General features: G+C 39.3%; 1 protein-coding gene across 1 annotated transcript in view; it reads left to right on the top strand.

The window, feature by feature from the left end:
* CSMD1 (CUB and Sushi multiple domains 1) overlaps window positions 1-17,356 on the top strand; it is a 2,397,241-nt gene that overhangs the window by 2,284,833 nt on the left and 95,052 nt on the right. Inside the window, exon 63 of the mRNA XM_033936341.1 lies at window positions 15,995-16,106. Within this exon, the coding sequence (XP_033792232.1) occupies window positions 15,995-16,106 (112 nt within the window). The remainder of the gene's footprint in view (window positions 1-15,994; window positions 16,107-17,356) is intronic.

Genomic DNA, 17,356 nt, shown 5'->3' on the forward strand with positions numbered 1-17,356 from the left:
ATTGACTTTGACACCTGTGATTTACAGTGTTACCTACCTACCAAAAAGGGTTCTCTGATTACTGCCCACATGTGGACTTTTATACCAAGTGTCAGAAGGCATTCCCAGAATTAGATTGGGGGAAGCAAGGTCAGTATTTTCAGATCATTCACATCTGCCACCTTTTATCACATTTAATCACTCTCATTCCCACTAGACATTCCTCACAATTTTATTTAGAACCCCTGAAGAAGACAGTTCATTGAAACACGGACCGTGTTGAGTCTACAACTTTTAACAAAATGTGAATTCTTTGATTGTGACACACTTTGATTGACTGAATAAAATCCTGCATCACGGATATTGTTTCCGCAGTTTCTTCTTTGTTCATTCAGATCATTCCCCATCAAGGCACCTGACACTAGAAGGCATGCACTGACAGAAGCTGAAAAATGTGCTTCCTACAACAGACAAGAGAAAGCCATAAGACTAAAGAGCTGGCCCATACCGTGCAAACATCAAGATACACTGTACCTCATGTTCACTCCTTAATGCCTCAACTCCTGGGAGAACAGTATAGAAAATTGAATAAATAAATACAATAAATAAAAAATGTGGACTCAAGACACGGCTGAGTGAATACCACCACACTCAAATTAAGGCCCTCTTTTACTAAGGTGCGCTAATTGAATTAGCATACGCTAAACTCTAACGCATGCATATGCTTTGCGTTTAATGTGCGCTAATTTGATTAGTGTGTGCTAATCGGTTAGTACACCTTAGTAAAAGAGGGAGGTAAGTGTATCAAGTATCTTTGCCCTACATCTTTAAAAAACAAACAAGCCCAATAACAACTTGAGGAATGAGTAAACCCACCCACCTCACCACAGACCACCTCACAGAACAAAAGCATCAGTCAGGGTGATTTTCTCTAAATATCTGTTTCACCATGAACTTATGATGTTCAATGCTTGAGTCAGTGGCGTACCTAGCATATGTGACAACCGGGGCCCATCACTTTTTGACCCCCCCCCATCTATTTCAAAAATATGATTTTTAGTAACAATCCACATATCGCACAACAAGAGTGTACCTGGGAAAAGGCAGCATCTTAAATACAGCAGTGAGCACTATAACACCAACACATACATTGTAAAACTAAACAAGCCAGATTCCACACAGTCAATTGATCCTGCACAGTCAATGCCAATTGAAAACTATGTCCTTTTCATACACACAGAACAGAGATACACCCTCGCCCAATATGGAATAATTGCAAACTAAAAATAGAAATATGTAGACAAAAGTTAAACTGAACCACCAAGAAACCAGACTCTGCATACAATACAACACCACAAAAATAGTGACACATGTCCCCTAATACTGTGCAAAATATAAAGACAGTAGATGTAAATTTGAAAAAACTGATACATAACAATCACCACTTTACAAATTAACAAATAAAAATAAAATGAATAATGAGAAATAAGAAAATACCATTTTATTGGACTAATTCATTTTTCAATTAGCTTTCAGAGGCCAAATCTTTCTTCAGAACAGTACAGTATACTTCTGTTATGCTATCCTGTCCTGAGGAAAGGGGTTTAGTCCAAAAAATTGCCTTATTTCCATTTCCTATTTATAAACTTTTATCAATACAGTTACAATACTACTTGATTCTAAATAAAGCAACAAAAAAAATCTTTCTACCTTTTGTCGTTTCTGCATTAATCATCTTCTCTTTGCTCTCTTCTTTCTATACAGCGCTTGTCCTCTCTCCCTTCCATGCAACATCTGCCTTCTCTTTGCCCCTTCCACCCAGCTTCTGCCCTCTCTCTCTACCCCTTCCATCTACTGCCCACACTCTTTCTGCCTCTTTCATCTACTGTCCACCCTCTCTCTCTTCCATATGGCATCTTCCCTCTTTCTATGTCCCTTCAATAAACTGTATATCTGGGGTCCCTTCTCTCCTTTGCACATGATTCATTTCAGCTTCACTCCCTCTCCATTTTTCTGTCTCCCCTATGCTTTGGCATCTCTCTCTTTCTCTTCTCCTTTCCTTCCTTCCTTCCCATTCCACACCACGGTGTGATATCTATCTCCTTCCCTTCCCTCCCCCCATGCCATGGCATCTCTTCCTCCCCCTCCATGGTCTGGTATCTCCTTTCCTTTTTTCCTTTCCCTCTCTCCCATGGACTGGCATCTCTGGTTACATAGAAACATAGAAAGATGACGGCAGATAAGGGCTACAGCCCATCAAGTCTGCCCATACCATTAACCCACCCTTTTAAGTCTACTGGCCCCCTTAACTCTTCTGACCTGCTCTATTAAGTCTATATCCTAGCGACCCTATTCATTGGTATGACTCTCGCAGTGATCCCAAATAGGTATCCCATTTATTCTTGAAGTCTGGGATACTGCGGGCCTCAATCACCTGTACTGGAAGCTTGTTCCAATGCTCTATCACTCGTTCCTCTATCACTGGTTCCTCTCCCTTGTCTTCCTTCTCCCCTCTCTCTCCCCAATTGTGCAGCAGCAGCAGCATTTCTCTCACCCTCTTCCCTGTGCAGCACTAGCATTTCTCCCCCTTCCCTGTGCAGCAGCATTTCACGCCCCTTCCCTGTGCAGCAGCATTTCTCCCCCTTCCCCTGTGTAGCAGCAGCATTTCTTCTCCCTTGCCTGTGCAGCATTTCTTCCGCTACCCCCCTCCCCGTGCAGCAGCAACATCTCTTCCCTACCCAGCATGTCTGGCCAGTTCCCCTGCTCAAAGAAGCGGGTGTCTTCACCTCACACAATCCGCGGCTGCGTTGGAAGCCTTCCATCTGACATGACATCAGAGGGAATGCTTCCGATGCAGCTGCGGATTGCGTGAGGAGCTGATGCCTGTGGCTTTGAGCAGGGGAGCCGGCCAGAAGTGAAACAACCGCCGGAGGGAGCACAAGCTGGGACGGACACCACTGTTTACAGCAGGGATGCCCACACTTTTTGGGCTTGCGAGCTACTTTTAAAATGACAAGTCAAAATGATCTACCAACAATAAAATTAAAAAAAAAACACAAAGCACACTGTACGCAGAGAAAATGTTAGTTATCATTTATATTCGGGTTTTTTTTCAAAGAGGTCAAGGCAGATTACTCTATGCAATGTTACCTCAGTAACAACTATACAAAAATAGACAAATACCCCCGCCCTTTTTACTAAACCGTGATAGTGTTTTTTAGTGCAGGGAGCTGTGCTGAATGCCCCACGCTGCTCTCGGCACTCATAGGCTCCCTGCGCTAAAAACCACTATTGCGGTTTAGTAAAAGGGGGCCATAGTGCAAAATATAGACAGCAGATATGAATTCTCAAAACGGACATATTTTGATCACTAAATTGAAAATAAAATCATTTTTCCTACCTTTTTGTCTGGTGATTTCATGAGTCTCTGGTCCTTCTTCTTTAAAGCCAATATTTCTTTCTTTCTGCCTTTTTTTCTCCTCCTGACCCCCCCCCCCTTTCTTTCTGCCTTTCTTTCTCTCTCCCCCTGGCCACCCCTCTTTCTTTCTGCCTTTCTTTCTCTCTCCCCCTGGCCCCCCTCTTTCTTTCTGCCTTTCTTTCTCTCTCCCCCTGGCCACCCTTCTTTCTTTATGCCTTTCTTTCTCTCTCCCCCTCGGCCCCCTCTTTATTTCTGCCTTTCTTTCTCTCTCCCCCTGGTCCCCCTCTTTATTTCTGCCTTTCTTTCTCTCTCCCCTCGGCCCCCTTTATTTCTGCCTTTCTTTCTCTCTCCCCCTGGCCCCCTCTTTCTTTCTGCCTTTCTTTTCTCTCCCCCTGGCCCCCCCTCTTTCTTTCTGCCTTTCTTTCTCTCTCCCCCTAGGACAAAGCCATCGTGCCGATTTCTCCACTTCCCCGATTCTTTCCCTACCCCACCCCTAAGCCAGCAGCCGATTTCTCCCTGCTCCTTCCCCGAGCCAGGCCTGGCACGTACAAGCGCCGGGCCCACAAGACTTCACCTCCGGCATCAGTTCTAATGGGGAGGAGGTTCCAGGCCAGCCAGACAGCAATTGGCTGGCCCACAACTTCCTCTTCGATGTTAGAATTGATGCCGGAGGTGAAGTCTTGTGGGCCCTGCACTTTTTCCCCGCCCACCAGCCCGCCTCACCTTTTGCCTCCACCTACCATGCAGTTGCCGGACGGGTTAAGGAATGACTCTGTGGGGGAGCCGGTGCCGGGATGCTGTGGTTAGACGGTGCAGCGGCAGAATAGGGAGGGTGGCCAGCTGTGCACCCGGCCCCCGCCCCCCCCCTTTGGTACGCCACTGGCTTGAGTACCTGAATAAATTCATGTAAAACTGTTCTGAGCTCCCTGGAGAGAACAGTATAGAAAATTGAACAAATAAATAAATACTCAGACAGCTACAGAATGTAAAAATCTGATTTTAAAGATGTCATCACTGGCCTTAACCGTATAACAAAAAGCGAAGATAATCTTGGTGTGAAATGATTGGGGAATAAATCCATAGAATGTGGTAGGGGAAACAAGTAGCACACTAAGGAAGCCTTTGATAAGACTAGACATAGTGTGAAAAATGTTTGAACAAGGGTATGGGAGTCCATACAAATCAAGAAAGTTTAGGAGGATTAATAACTTCCTAAAAATCTTGAATAGAGACAACCACAAACTACAGCCTAAAGTCAGAACTAGATAAAAAGATGTCTCTTTTGCGTCTAGTATTAGACGATGACTAATATCTTTGTTGAACAAAATAAACAAGGCTAATTGATGGTTGTGGGGTGTTTTTTTAACATTTTACTATGTAAGTTTTGCAATGTGATGCAAAATGTATTATAAACTTCAACCTTTACTGTGTATGTTTACTTGTAAGCTGCTTAGGTGATAAGGGGACAATAAGTTTTTTTAAAATAAATAAATATTTCTGAGGGCTCAGTTCCTTAGACACAGCTCACAAAAGAAACATTCTTGGAATCTGCTGAGAGAAATTTGTCTCTCAAGATTCAAAATGGAACATTGTAATGATGTTGCCTTCCCTTCCCTTGCATAATTATTCCTGGCTGATGCCATGTTGCTGCTTTTTTCAGGTACCACTGCTATAAAGAAGGCTAAAATTAATGATGATGCATTATAGAATAAGCAATCAAAGCCTAAGGATAGTTTGAGGTGGAAAGGTCCATCACTGCAGTATTTCAAAAATGTATTCCATGCCACAAATCACAAGAAAAGCATCAAGAGCAAAGGTTATTGGATCAAAACAGCTGTCACCTACCTGGGAGTGGATGTTTTCAGACCATGGTTAGTCATTGAACAATAAACAAGAAGAAAATGGATGGACAGCAAACAGTGGGCTGTAATGTTCACATGTATGCATCAAGAATAATAAATGCTCTCTGAATAATCATTTTTAGGATCAGCCAATCAGCACTTGTTCTGATTGTGGAACTTTCTAGGATCTTGCAAAGAACTGAAGGCAACTCAGTCAAAACCAGTAATTTCATCATTGGAAATGACCTCCATAGCCAAAAGGTCACATGGATATCCTGCCCTCCTCATTCAATATGTGACTAGGAGTTCATGATTGGGATTGCTTGGACATCTTAGACTCCAGGATTTCAGAGTGTCGCTTCACCAATTTCACATACAAAGCCCTAATCACTCTCCAAGTAGAAGTCTTTGCTGTTATTGCTACAAAATCTTTGGTTTCTGTATTCATTGATCCAGAATTACCCAGCAAATACTGATCCTGAGTGAACCTAGCACTAGTTGGAGACTTATATAAGAGAGATTTCTACAGATAGGAGTAGAGGTAGGTTTTAGGGATAGGATTAGAGGCAGTTTCAAAATTAGTCAGGGACACTGTTCAGGCAATTAGGCCTGATGGGCCGCCGCGGGAGCGGACCGCTGGGCAAGATGGACCTCTGGTCTGCCTCAGCGGAGGCAACTTCTTATGTTCTATGAAAGATTCAGGTCCAAAATTTGGGAAAGACTTTCTAGAGCGGGTGAAAGTACAAGTACTTTCCAATTCTGTGCTCACCTTTCTCAGAGATACACGTGTGCAAAATTGAAGTCAGAAAAATTACAGGACAGTGAAATCCTTCATGATATCTTTCATGGAGGCATATTCCATTTGCTTGTAAAAATTTATGAATGGATTTTGTTTATCTTTTAGCAAATTTTGATTTGATATTAAGTCCAATCCAGATCCAGATGTGCCTTCAAGCCAAGCTGAGAATCTCACCGTGTGGTTTCCTTGATATGATTCAGGATTTGTTTTCCTTTGCCTTCTGTCACTGTGAGGAATCACTGTGTCACTGCTGTCCAACAAAGGGAGACATACTTGGATTTGCATAACTGCCAACCAGTTTGACACTGGACCCAAGTCAGTGGAGAATTAAGTGACTTATCCTAGGCCAAAAGGAGCTTCCATGAAATTTGAAACTCTGCCTTCCAGTTCCCAGCCTGCTGCTTTAACCATTGTTGTTAGGTGCCACTCCAGAAGAAAAAGAAAGCCAAGAAATCACCTTGGATCTCAGAAGAAACCAGAAAAGTAGCAGAAGAAAGAAGATAAGCAAAACTATTCGGTGATAGAGAAAAAGTATCACAAATGAACAGAGTGTTTCAATGTCAACTTTAGCAAGACAAAGAACGATATCTCAAGGATATTTGTCAGAAAATTTAATCAGAACATGTAAATGGAAAAACCAGATTAGCTTTTCAGGAGATTAAGAGATTGTGGCAGAAATTCCAACCTCGACTGGGGATGCTTAAAGACGCCAATGGAATGATATTGAATGATCCAGAAAGCATTAAAAAGAGATGGAAAGAATATACGGAACATGTGTACAAACAAGGCAATAAGGATAACATTGGGGAAATTGAAATGGAAACTGAAGCTGAAGAATAACCAGATATTTTAAAAGATGAAGTCATAGCAGCAATTAATGATTTATCAAAAAACAAGTCACTTGGAGCTCCTTTTACGAAGGTGCGCTAGCGTTTTTAGCGCATGCACAGGATTAGTGTGCGCTAGCCCAAAAACTACCGCCTGCTCAAGAGGAAGCGGTAGCGGCTAGCGCGCGGGGCATTTTAGTGCGCACTATTCCATGTGTTAATGCCCTAACGCGCCTTCTTAAAAGGAGCCCTTGGTATCTACAGTATTCCAATTGAATTCATAAAAGACTCAGAAGGTGCTAGCATGGCCCTCACTCGACTGTGTCAACAGATTTGCTAGGAAAAACATGGCCAACTGATTGGACAAGATCACTGTGCATACCTATACCAAAGAAAGGTGACACCAAGGATTGTAACAACTACAGAACCATTGCATTAATTCCACATGCCAGCAAACTATTGCTGAAAATAATACAACAAAGGCTTCAATCATATGTTGAGCAAGAACTACCCGAAGTTCAGGCTTGTTTCAGAAAAGGTCGAAGAACAAGAGACATTATTGCCAATGTTAAATGGATATTGGAGAAAAACAAAGAATACCAAAAACCCCTATACCTTTTGCTTCATCGACTACAGCAAAGCTTTTGACTGTCTGGATCACAATTAAACTATGAAGAACTCCAGTGGTTTAACCGTTATGCTACTATTAAGTCCAATAAAAGGTAGTATTTATCAGTATCAGACAGGGGGTATTTTGTTCCCACAGTTTATGCTTACACAGTTACGGTATATTACCATCTTGTGATCTGTGTTGGTCTCATAGGTCATGAATACTGCATATAGTGCATTTACTCTGTTATCATAAGGAGACTCTATTCATATTTTTTTGCTCAGAATGTAGCTTTTACCTGTTATGATTATTCTTAGGGACCCTTAGTTGACTCATTGGGGGTAACTTTATAAAATGTGTTAAGCTTGTAAAGTCTGTTTTATAAAATGTGTTAAGCTTGTAAAGTCTGTTTTACATGCAGAAATGGACTTTTATAAAATTGTATGATGGTAAATGTGCATAAAAGGTATCTAATTAGAAAATGCACACCTATTGTTACATGATTTATCTGTAGGGATTCTCTGGCGTAAAATATGGATGGAACAGAGATGGGAGTATGGACAAACTTTATAAAGAATGAACAAACTTTATAAAGTATGGACAAACTTTATAAAATACTTTTTTTTTTTTTTATTCTTTATTCATTTTCAAACTTACAATAAGTGTGACATATGTTCAAACAAATTAACAATAAATACATCACTTAATAATCATCATTGGTACAAAACATAAACTCTTATCACCCCCCCTTCCCACCCTTTCCTACCATATAATCAAATATCTTATAGAATATGTAATAGTAAAATAACCCCCCCCCCCCCCTTCCCCCTTCACTATTGAACTTGTAAATTTAAGGGAAACAATTTCATCTAAACAGTACAATATTTTGTTAATGGATCCCACACCTCTTGAAATTTCCTGAAACATCCCCGCTGTATTGCAATAAATCTCTCCATTTTATAAACATTACATAAAGAATTCCACCAGAAATTATAATTTAATCTACTCCAATCTTTCCAATTATACGTAATTTGTTGAATGGCAACACCAGACATTATGAGTAATAATTTACTATTGTTTGTAGAAATCTGACTTTTTGCTCTCATTGCCATACCAAATAGCACAGTATCATATAATGTCACTAGGTTATCTAATAAACTATTAATTTGGTCCCAAATTGATTTCCAGAAATTCATAATAAATGGGCAATAGAATAATAAATGATCTAAAGTCCCTGCTTCTAGATGACAGTGCCAACATTTATTAGACATAGAGCTATTCAATTTTTGTAACCGAACAGGGGTCCATAACGCTCTATGTAACAGAAAAAAACAAGTTTGTCTCATAGATGCCGATACTGTACATCTTATCCTCCAAGACCAAATTCGTGGCCATTGAGATGCAGTAATTTGATGCTTAATCTCAATGCTCAAAATGTCTCTTAGACCAGTGTTTAATTTCTTTTTAATAAGTCCATTTAATAATTTATACCCTGGGCAGCCTGGTGACCCAAGATGTCTGCCTGAAAACATAGGAACTCCATACTATATTGATTATTAAGGTTTTTCCAGTCAGGGAACCTCGCCTGAACTTTATAAAATACTAATAGAGATGCTTTGAGGGCACAGAGGCATTTATTCCTTTTCTGGAACAGAGGTAAATGTGTGCATCAACATTTGGGTACTGCTGGAGCTGAATCTAGTAGCTTATTTAATAAAGGCATAAAAGTACCTATGTTGCTTTTATGAAATAGATGACTTTTTGTAGTTCTTACCAAGACATTCTTATAAAATCAATTCTATCTCATATGAGCTTACTGCAATGTCTCTCTGTTCCTACAAGAAACAATTTTTTTTCATTTATGTTCAATTGAAATATCTTCAGTAAGACTCAACACACATTTATTGAACCAGAATCTGTATAGCTACCTAAAATGACCTAGAGATAGACCTTGTCAGACAAACCTAATTATTATTATTATTTTTTTTTTGACCAAGGAAGTAGATTGAGGAAGAATGCTAGATTGTGGTATATTTAGATTTAAGCAAAACTTTTGACATAGGTCCACATAGACAACTTATTTCTTAACAGAACATCCTTGATATGGACTTTAAAATGACTGGGTTAGAAACTGGTTAAGTGGGAAGTAACCAAGGGTAGTGGTAAAGTGGTAAAGTTCACTTTGAGGATAATTCTTTGATCCAGTTCTTTTTAAGATTTTTGTAAGACATATTTTAGAAGAGCTATCGGGTAATGTCTGCTTCTTTGTTCACGATACCAAAATCTTCAATAAGACAGAAACCTTGAAAGGTGTAGATGGCATGTGGAGGGATCTCGTGAAACTTTAAGAATGGTCTTGAAGTTGATGCTAAAAAAGGTTGGGTTATGAATTTGGGTTGCAAAATCCCAAGGGGATATTATAGTATCAGGGGTGAAGTACTTGTGTGCCTGATAGAAGAGGAGAACCTGTGGGTGATTATATCTAATGATCTTAAGGCAACCAAAGAAGTAGAAAAGATGACAACAAAAAAATAGAGAGATATTTGAGTACAGAGAGGAATGGCCAGCAGGAAAAAGGAGGCGACGGTGCTTTTGTATACGTCTCTGGAGAGATTTGATTTGCAGGACTGTGAACAGTCTTCAAAAAGATATAAACTGTATGAGTCAGTCCAGAGGGTGACTCCTAAAAAAGTTGTCATAAAGCATATAAGGACAGACTTAAAGATCTGAATATGTATACTTTGGAAAAAGGCAGGAAAGGGAGATACAATAGAGATAAATTTATCCATGGCATATACCACCCCACCTCTTTTATCAAGCTGTTTTACTAAGCAGCATGAGCTAAATGCCAAGTTGACCATAGGAATAGAATGGGTGGCTCGGCATTTAGCTCGCACTGCTTGGCAGGGGGGATAGTGAACGAACAGGAAGTGGGCCTATTTAAATGTAAAAGAAGCTCTAGAATTAGAGAGCATAGGATGAAGGTGAAAGGGGATGGACTTGGGAGTAAGGAGATATTTCTTTATAGAAAGGGTGATGGATGCATGCAGTGACCTTCCAGAGGAAATGGTAGAAACAAGGACTGTAAATCAGATTTCTAGGGGAGAAGAAGGGATCTTACTAGTTGATATGGATGAATACCAGTTTGGGGAAAAGGGTTGGAAGCTTGCTGTTTAAGTTTATTTACAAAGACTATACAATGGCTACAATTGTAACTAGGCCTGGCAATATCCTTAAACTAGAGTAAGTGTTGATTCCATTCATTAAAAAAAGAGAGCGAGATTGGGTTAGAAACCTAACCAGTTTATAAAGAGAAATAGTGCACACCAGACAGTAAAATCTGGTAGACAAATATGTTGAGAACTATGCAAAAGTTCAAATCCTGCTTCTTTCACTGGCATTCCATGTACCCCACATGATGTCACTTTCAGGCCTATTTGTTACATCTTGCTAAGGTTTGGCAGAAAAGACAAAAATTGACTGAAGTAGCTGCAAATATCCATGACATTCTTGATGGTTATGTTAAATTTCAAGTTTTATTAAAATTTGATTGAAAGCTTATTGAAATTTCTAAGCAATGTACAAATAAAAAAGGAACATAGCAATATAAATATTCAGTCTCACAAATACAAAAACAACACAATTAACTAACCAAAAACATAAGGATAGAAGGAGGAACTACAAATCTTAATAGGACAGAGAACATATAAGGTAAGAACATCAGGGTGGGAAAAAGACATGAACAATGCAAGAACATAAAAAGCCTGGCAGCTTAGACTAAGAAGGAGATAGATGTAAAAAAAAAATGTAATTTTTAAAATGTAAAAATTTGATGTAAAATTTTTTAAATGTAAAATTTTACTGTAAAAATGTACATTTCTCAACTAGGAATTTAAATGTACTGTATTGGGAGGTGAGAGGCTGATATGTACGGACAGGGAGAGCGACCTTGGGGTGATAGTGTCTGAAGATCTAAAGGCAAAAAAAAGTGCGACAAGGCGGTGGCTGCTGCAAGGATGCTGGGCTGTATAAAGAGAGGTGTAACCAGTAGAAGAATGAAGGTGTTGATGCCCCTGTATAGGTAGTTGGTGAGATCCCACTTGGAATATTGTGTTCCGTTTTGGAGACCGTATCTGGCGAAGGACACAAAAAGGCTTGAAGTAGTCCAGAGGAGGGTGACAAAAATGATAGGAGGTTTGCAACAAAAGATGTATGAGCAGAGACTGGAAGCCCTGAATATGTATACCTTGGAGGAAAGGAGGGACAGGGGAGATATGATTCAGACGTTCAAATACTTGAAAGGTATTAATGTAGAACAAAATCTTTTCTAGAGAAAGGAAAATGTTAAAACCAGAGTACATAATTTGAGGTTGAGGGGTGGTAGATTCAAGAGCAATGTAAGGAATTTCTTCTTTACGGAGAGGGTAGTGGATGCCTGGAATGTGCTCCCGAGAGAGAGGTGGTGGTGATGAAAACGGTGACAGAGTTCAAAAAAGTGTGGGATGAACACAGAGGATCTAGAATCAGAAAATAAAAGTAAATATTGAAGAACTAAGGCCAGTACTGGGCAGACTTGCACAGTGTGTGTCTATATATATCCATTTGGTGGAGGAGGTCTTCAATGGCTGGGAGGGTGTAGATGGACTTGAGTGAGCTTTGATGGAGACTTCAGTAGTTGGAACCTAAGAACAGTATCGGGCAGAGCTTTGTATTCTTGCCCAGAAATAGCTAAGAAGAAGAAAGAAAAACCCAACAAATTTTTAGATTGAATAAGGTTGTGCAGATTAGATGGACCATTTGGGTCTTTATCTGCCATCATTTACTATGTTACTATGTTAGATCTAACTCTGTACATTTTTACATTTAAATTCCTAATTAAGAACAATTTGCACCTATTTACACCAGACAGTACTTAGTCTAGGCAAGAAGTGATGAGAGTGTGGATGAGGGTCTTAGCAGTTTGCTCCAAAAAGAAAGGCTGGATTTTAGTGACCACGTAGAGAAAGAAACAACAGGTTTTGGCAGTCTGTTGGATATGCTATGCCAAGAATACCATAAGATAAAATTAATTAAATATTTAATTTATTGATTTCTTTAATTCAATTCATATCTTAAAAACTAACAAAATTTATTTCATCTATATTTAAAATCTACAAAAACATGTAATACAAAGTGCTACTAATAACAAAATCATAGGCTGTGAAAAGCTATAGGTACTATCTAAAGCCTTAAAGCAGAGTCCATCAATCAATCTTCAAGGTTCTTAATGATGTTAAATTTTGAAGCCATTCAGGCCCAATGAAGCTCACTTAACTTGATGATGAGTCAATTAAAGTCCCAATATCTCTGAGTAGTAATCTGTAGGCTTGACCAGGCCAGTTGTTCCTTATATTAATGATCCAGTTAGAAATGCTTAATCAGTTCTGAGGTTCTCTCTTTTTAAACCTGAATGGCTTCAAAATTTAACATCATTAAGGGTCTCATTGTGTGTGTTTGGCAGTATTCTGAAGGCACGAAGTACTGTACTTTATTCCTCATTGTAATTCAAGCTGACAGTTTGAAAGATTAGAACTAAGGAGTGCTGTCTGGACTCAACTTTTTATCATAGTTCTGATAAGTCTTAAAGGTAGATACAGCTGATAGCTGACAGCTGTAAAAGTGAAGTTTCAAGCCTTTTTATCAGAATGGCTTCAGGAAAACAAATGAAGATAGATGCAGCATTTGCTGCAGGAAAAGCCAAACGGTCAAAAATGGACCTTCCCTCCTCATCTAAGGTTCCACTGCAATCTGAGCCTGCTGAACATTTCGACCAATTAATAGCGCAGCTTAAAGTCATCAAGGATATGTTACAGGAAAATCGGGTGGATATAAGGGCGATGCAGGAGGAGATGGCAAATATGGCCAATCAACTAAAAATATGCAATATCCGCACTGATCAACTGGAAGAAAAGATTGTAGAAACAGAGACTCAGAGAACAATTTGCAAGAAGGATCACTTGGCCATCACCAGACTTGAGAGGGAAGTGGAAGAATTAAGTAACCGTAGTATGAGGTGCAATATTCGACTTCTGGGTTTGCCTGAGGGGGTAGAAGGAAATAATTTAATCCTATTCCTAGAAGAGAACATACCAAAGATTCTTTCACTGAATAATTATCTACCATTTGAAATAGAAAGAGCCCACCATAGTTCATCTAGGTCTGGGCCCCCTCAGAGTTCTAGAACAATAATTTTCAAACTTCTGAGATTTCAACATGCTTTTGAGATACTTAATAAGGTCAAACAAGAAAAGAATATTAAGTGACAGCAGTCAAGACTTCTCTTTTTCCAAGACTTTGCGAAAAATACAGCAAACGAAAGGAAAAAATTCCTGAGTTTGAGGGAGCAGCTGAAACCAATAGGAGCCAGATATGGGTTGTTTTACTCTGTGGTCATGAAAGTGACTCATCTATACAAAACGGTAAATTATGAAGATCTGACTGCATTGGAAGATTATATTAATTTATACTCTGGACCCATATCTTAATTTGTAACTGAAATTATTTTGCTATTATTATTTTATTAAAGGGAATTAATTCATTTATTATTACTACATAAAGATATTTTTCCAATGGATTAACTTAATTTCCATTTAAAGAACATATTAGGAATGAAATAGAGTAGGTTTGTTATTGGATGGGTTTTCTGACAATTGATAAGATATTGCATGAGTAATAGAATTTATTGCTTGTATTTAGGGGTGGAATATTATTATTATTATGAAATTCATTCTAAGCTTATTTATAACGCAGGATTATATTTGAAACTTAGGACAGTGAATGTAATTTGAATAGAGGTAGGCTATGGTTTTATGAATTATTAAGATTATTTATATGGGACTGTTTATAAGTTCAGGCTTAGGGCTCCTTTTACTAAGGTACGCTAGCGGTTTTAGCAGGGTATTACCATGCGCTACACCGCATGCTACATGGCTAGAATTAACGCCAGCTCAATGCTGGCATTAGCGTCTAGCGTGTGTGGCAATGTAGTGCGCACTATTCAGTGTGTTAATGCCCTAACGCAGCTTAGTAAAAGCCCTTAGTAAATAGATGATTATAATTTATAAATTAAAGGTATATGACAGCGTTATTAAAGTTTAAGATAGAGGGCTACTGCTCAGGTCCAGGACCTGTTGGGTCGCCGTGTGAGCGGACTGCTGGGCACGATGGACCTCGGGTCTGACCCAGTGGAGGCATTGCTTATGTTCTTATGTTAAGAGAGAGAATTGAAAGGTTTTTAAAATTTAAATATTTATGAACACATTTGTGAAAGTTGTGAAAGCTTTTAAAATCAAAAGACAAATTTAGTAATGTTTTTAAATTAATGAACTTATTTAAAATGTTTTATTTATTTATTTAATTATTTTTAAAGTATATGACTGAGAATGTATCTGTTGGGTTAGGAAGTTATGTTGAATAGGCATTGGGAGAGGACTTGGAGGCTATTAATTCAATGGCTACATCCAAATTCTCGTATTATTTTAGGGTGGGGGGAAGGGGCGGGTATGGGAAGGGGGATCCTGGATGTGTATAGAATTATTATTATGTAAACAGCTGATTAATGAGAATATATTTTTTTTTCTAATGGGAAAATAAATTTTAAATTATTCTCCTTAAATGTCAATGGGCTCAACCATCCAATTAAGAGGAAGAAAATACTTAGGGCTCCTTTTATTAAGCTGCGATAGTGGTTTTAGCATGTGCTTAGTGCGCGCTGAATTGCCCCGCGTGATAGACGCTAATGTCAGCATTGAACTGGCGTTAGTTCTAGCCACATAGCACGGGTTTAGCGCGCGCTAAAATGTTGCATGCACTTAAAACGCTATCGCCTCAGTAAAAGGAGCCCTTAATTTTCTAAAACAACAAGATGCGGACATATATACAGGAAACACACTTATACGCTATGGAATCCAGGAAATTAGTAGGGGGATGGGATAAATATTGTTTTTGCTCCTCTGATTCCTCAGAGCTAAATTAAATTTGTTGGCTGGAAAGAGGCGGAGGCCCATGGGGGTTTCCTTGGCCTCAATATTGCTAAATTCAGGTGGCCAAGTCCCTCCCCCCAATTTCCTCTCCCCATTCCCCCACCTCCCTATTTGGTGTAGTGGTGCCTCAACTATCTGGTTCACTGCTGCTTGTATCGACAACAGCTATGAGTGCTTTTAGGGTCTTCTCTCTGCTTGAACTGCTTGCACAAAAACAAAACAAAAAAAGCATTCAAGGACACCTTTGGAGTCAGTGGTCCTTCTTAGACAGTATTTACTTGGTGCTGCAGCTGTCTTTGTGACTTTTGGTCCCTAATTTTCTTGGGACATCACTTGTAAATCTCTGCAACTTCTGAGTAGTCTCCTGCTTGTAGTAAAGTTTGTTATATCTGCTACTGTCCCCATTTCATTTGAATGAAATTCCACAGGCAAATGGTATAGGTAAATATTTATGTACCTTAAGTTTATTTTATCATATTATTTTTTTCTGTCTTTGCAGGTTGGAAGCACTGTGTTCTTTCGATGTAGAAAAGGATACCATATACAGGGTTCTACCACTCGGTCTTGTCTTGCTAATCTAACTTGGAGTGGCATCCAGCCTGAATGCATCCGTAAGTAGTAACCCTACTGAATCTGTAGTAACATTGAGGCATGTTCACTGAGAGGCACTAAGCAGTTAGGCCAGTTTAAGTGTGCTCGAACCATTAGCATTAAACCATGCTAACACCTAGCATATCTTAAAAACAACCAGAGTGGTAAAAGTCCAGTGATGTAGCAGGGCCTGTGTAGGGTATAGGCGGAAACTGGTCATGAACTAAGTAGATGGCATTAGGTGAGAGTAAAGTACAATAGGGCAGTGGTTCCCAACCCTGTCCTGGAGGAACACCAGGCCAATTGGGTTTTCAGGCTAGCCCTAATGAATAGGCAAAATAAAGACTGACTCACTCAGTATAGCCAACATATGAGAAGGACAAGCACCACTGTCTCAAAGCTCAGAGACTTGTAACTCTGAAGAGGGGAAGATAATCCTCTCTTAGGAAAAGAGTTTTACATCCAATCATGGCTAGAAATACAGTAAGAGCAAGTCCAACTCAAGAAGGCAACTGTTTGTAATGCTTGCAATACTAATGTGTAAGTTGATTCATTTTTTTGAAAAAAGTAGGAGATTGCATTCAGGTTGTACAGAGAGTGTACTTATCTTGTAAGCATAAAGCTATATTCAGGGTCCCGACGCGGCCCCGTTTCGGCGTCTGCTTCAGGAGACCCCGCCACACACACAAAATGCTTGCAAAAGAATCACACTAATAAAGGTGTTCAAACTGCGGTCTGAAATACAAAAACCAAAAGACAAAATGAAATGCTACAGATACAGCCGCTGACACTCAAAAAGCTGCTGGACCTGTGCAAATTTCATGAAAAATTAACAGCTGAAGCGCATGAAAGGCACATAGAGCTTTATGCTTACAAGATAAGTACACTCTCTGTACAACCTGAATGCAATCTCCTACTTTTTTCAAAAAAATGAATCAACTTACACATTAGTATTGCAAGCATTACAAACAGTTGCCTTCTTGAGTTGGACTTGCTCTTACTGTATTTCTAGCCATGATTGGATGTAAAACTCTTTTCCTAAGAGAGGATTATCTTCCCCTCTTCAGAGTTACAAGTCTCTGAGCTTTGAGACAGTGGTGCTTGTCCTTCTCATATGTTGGCTATACTGAGTGAGTCAGTCTTTATTTTGCCATTTAATGTTTTTTCTGACTCTGGCTGATACATTGTCCCTGCTGTTGTGGAAACATAGCCCTAATGAATATGCATGAAGCAAATTTGCATGCCTATCACTTCCATCATATGCAAATCT

This window comes from Geotrypetes seraphini, chromosome 3 (assembly GCF_902459505.1).
Source record: "Geotrypetes seraphini chromosome 3, aGeoSer1.1, whole genome shotgun sequence".
Classification (NCBI taxonomy): domain Eukaryota; kingdom Metazoa; phylum Chordata; class Amphibia; order Gymnophiona; family Dermophiidae; genus Geotrypetes; species Geotrypetes seraphini.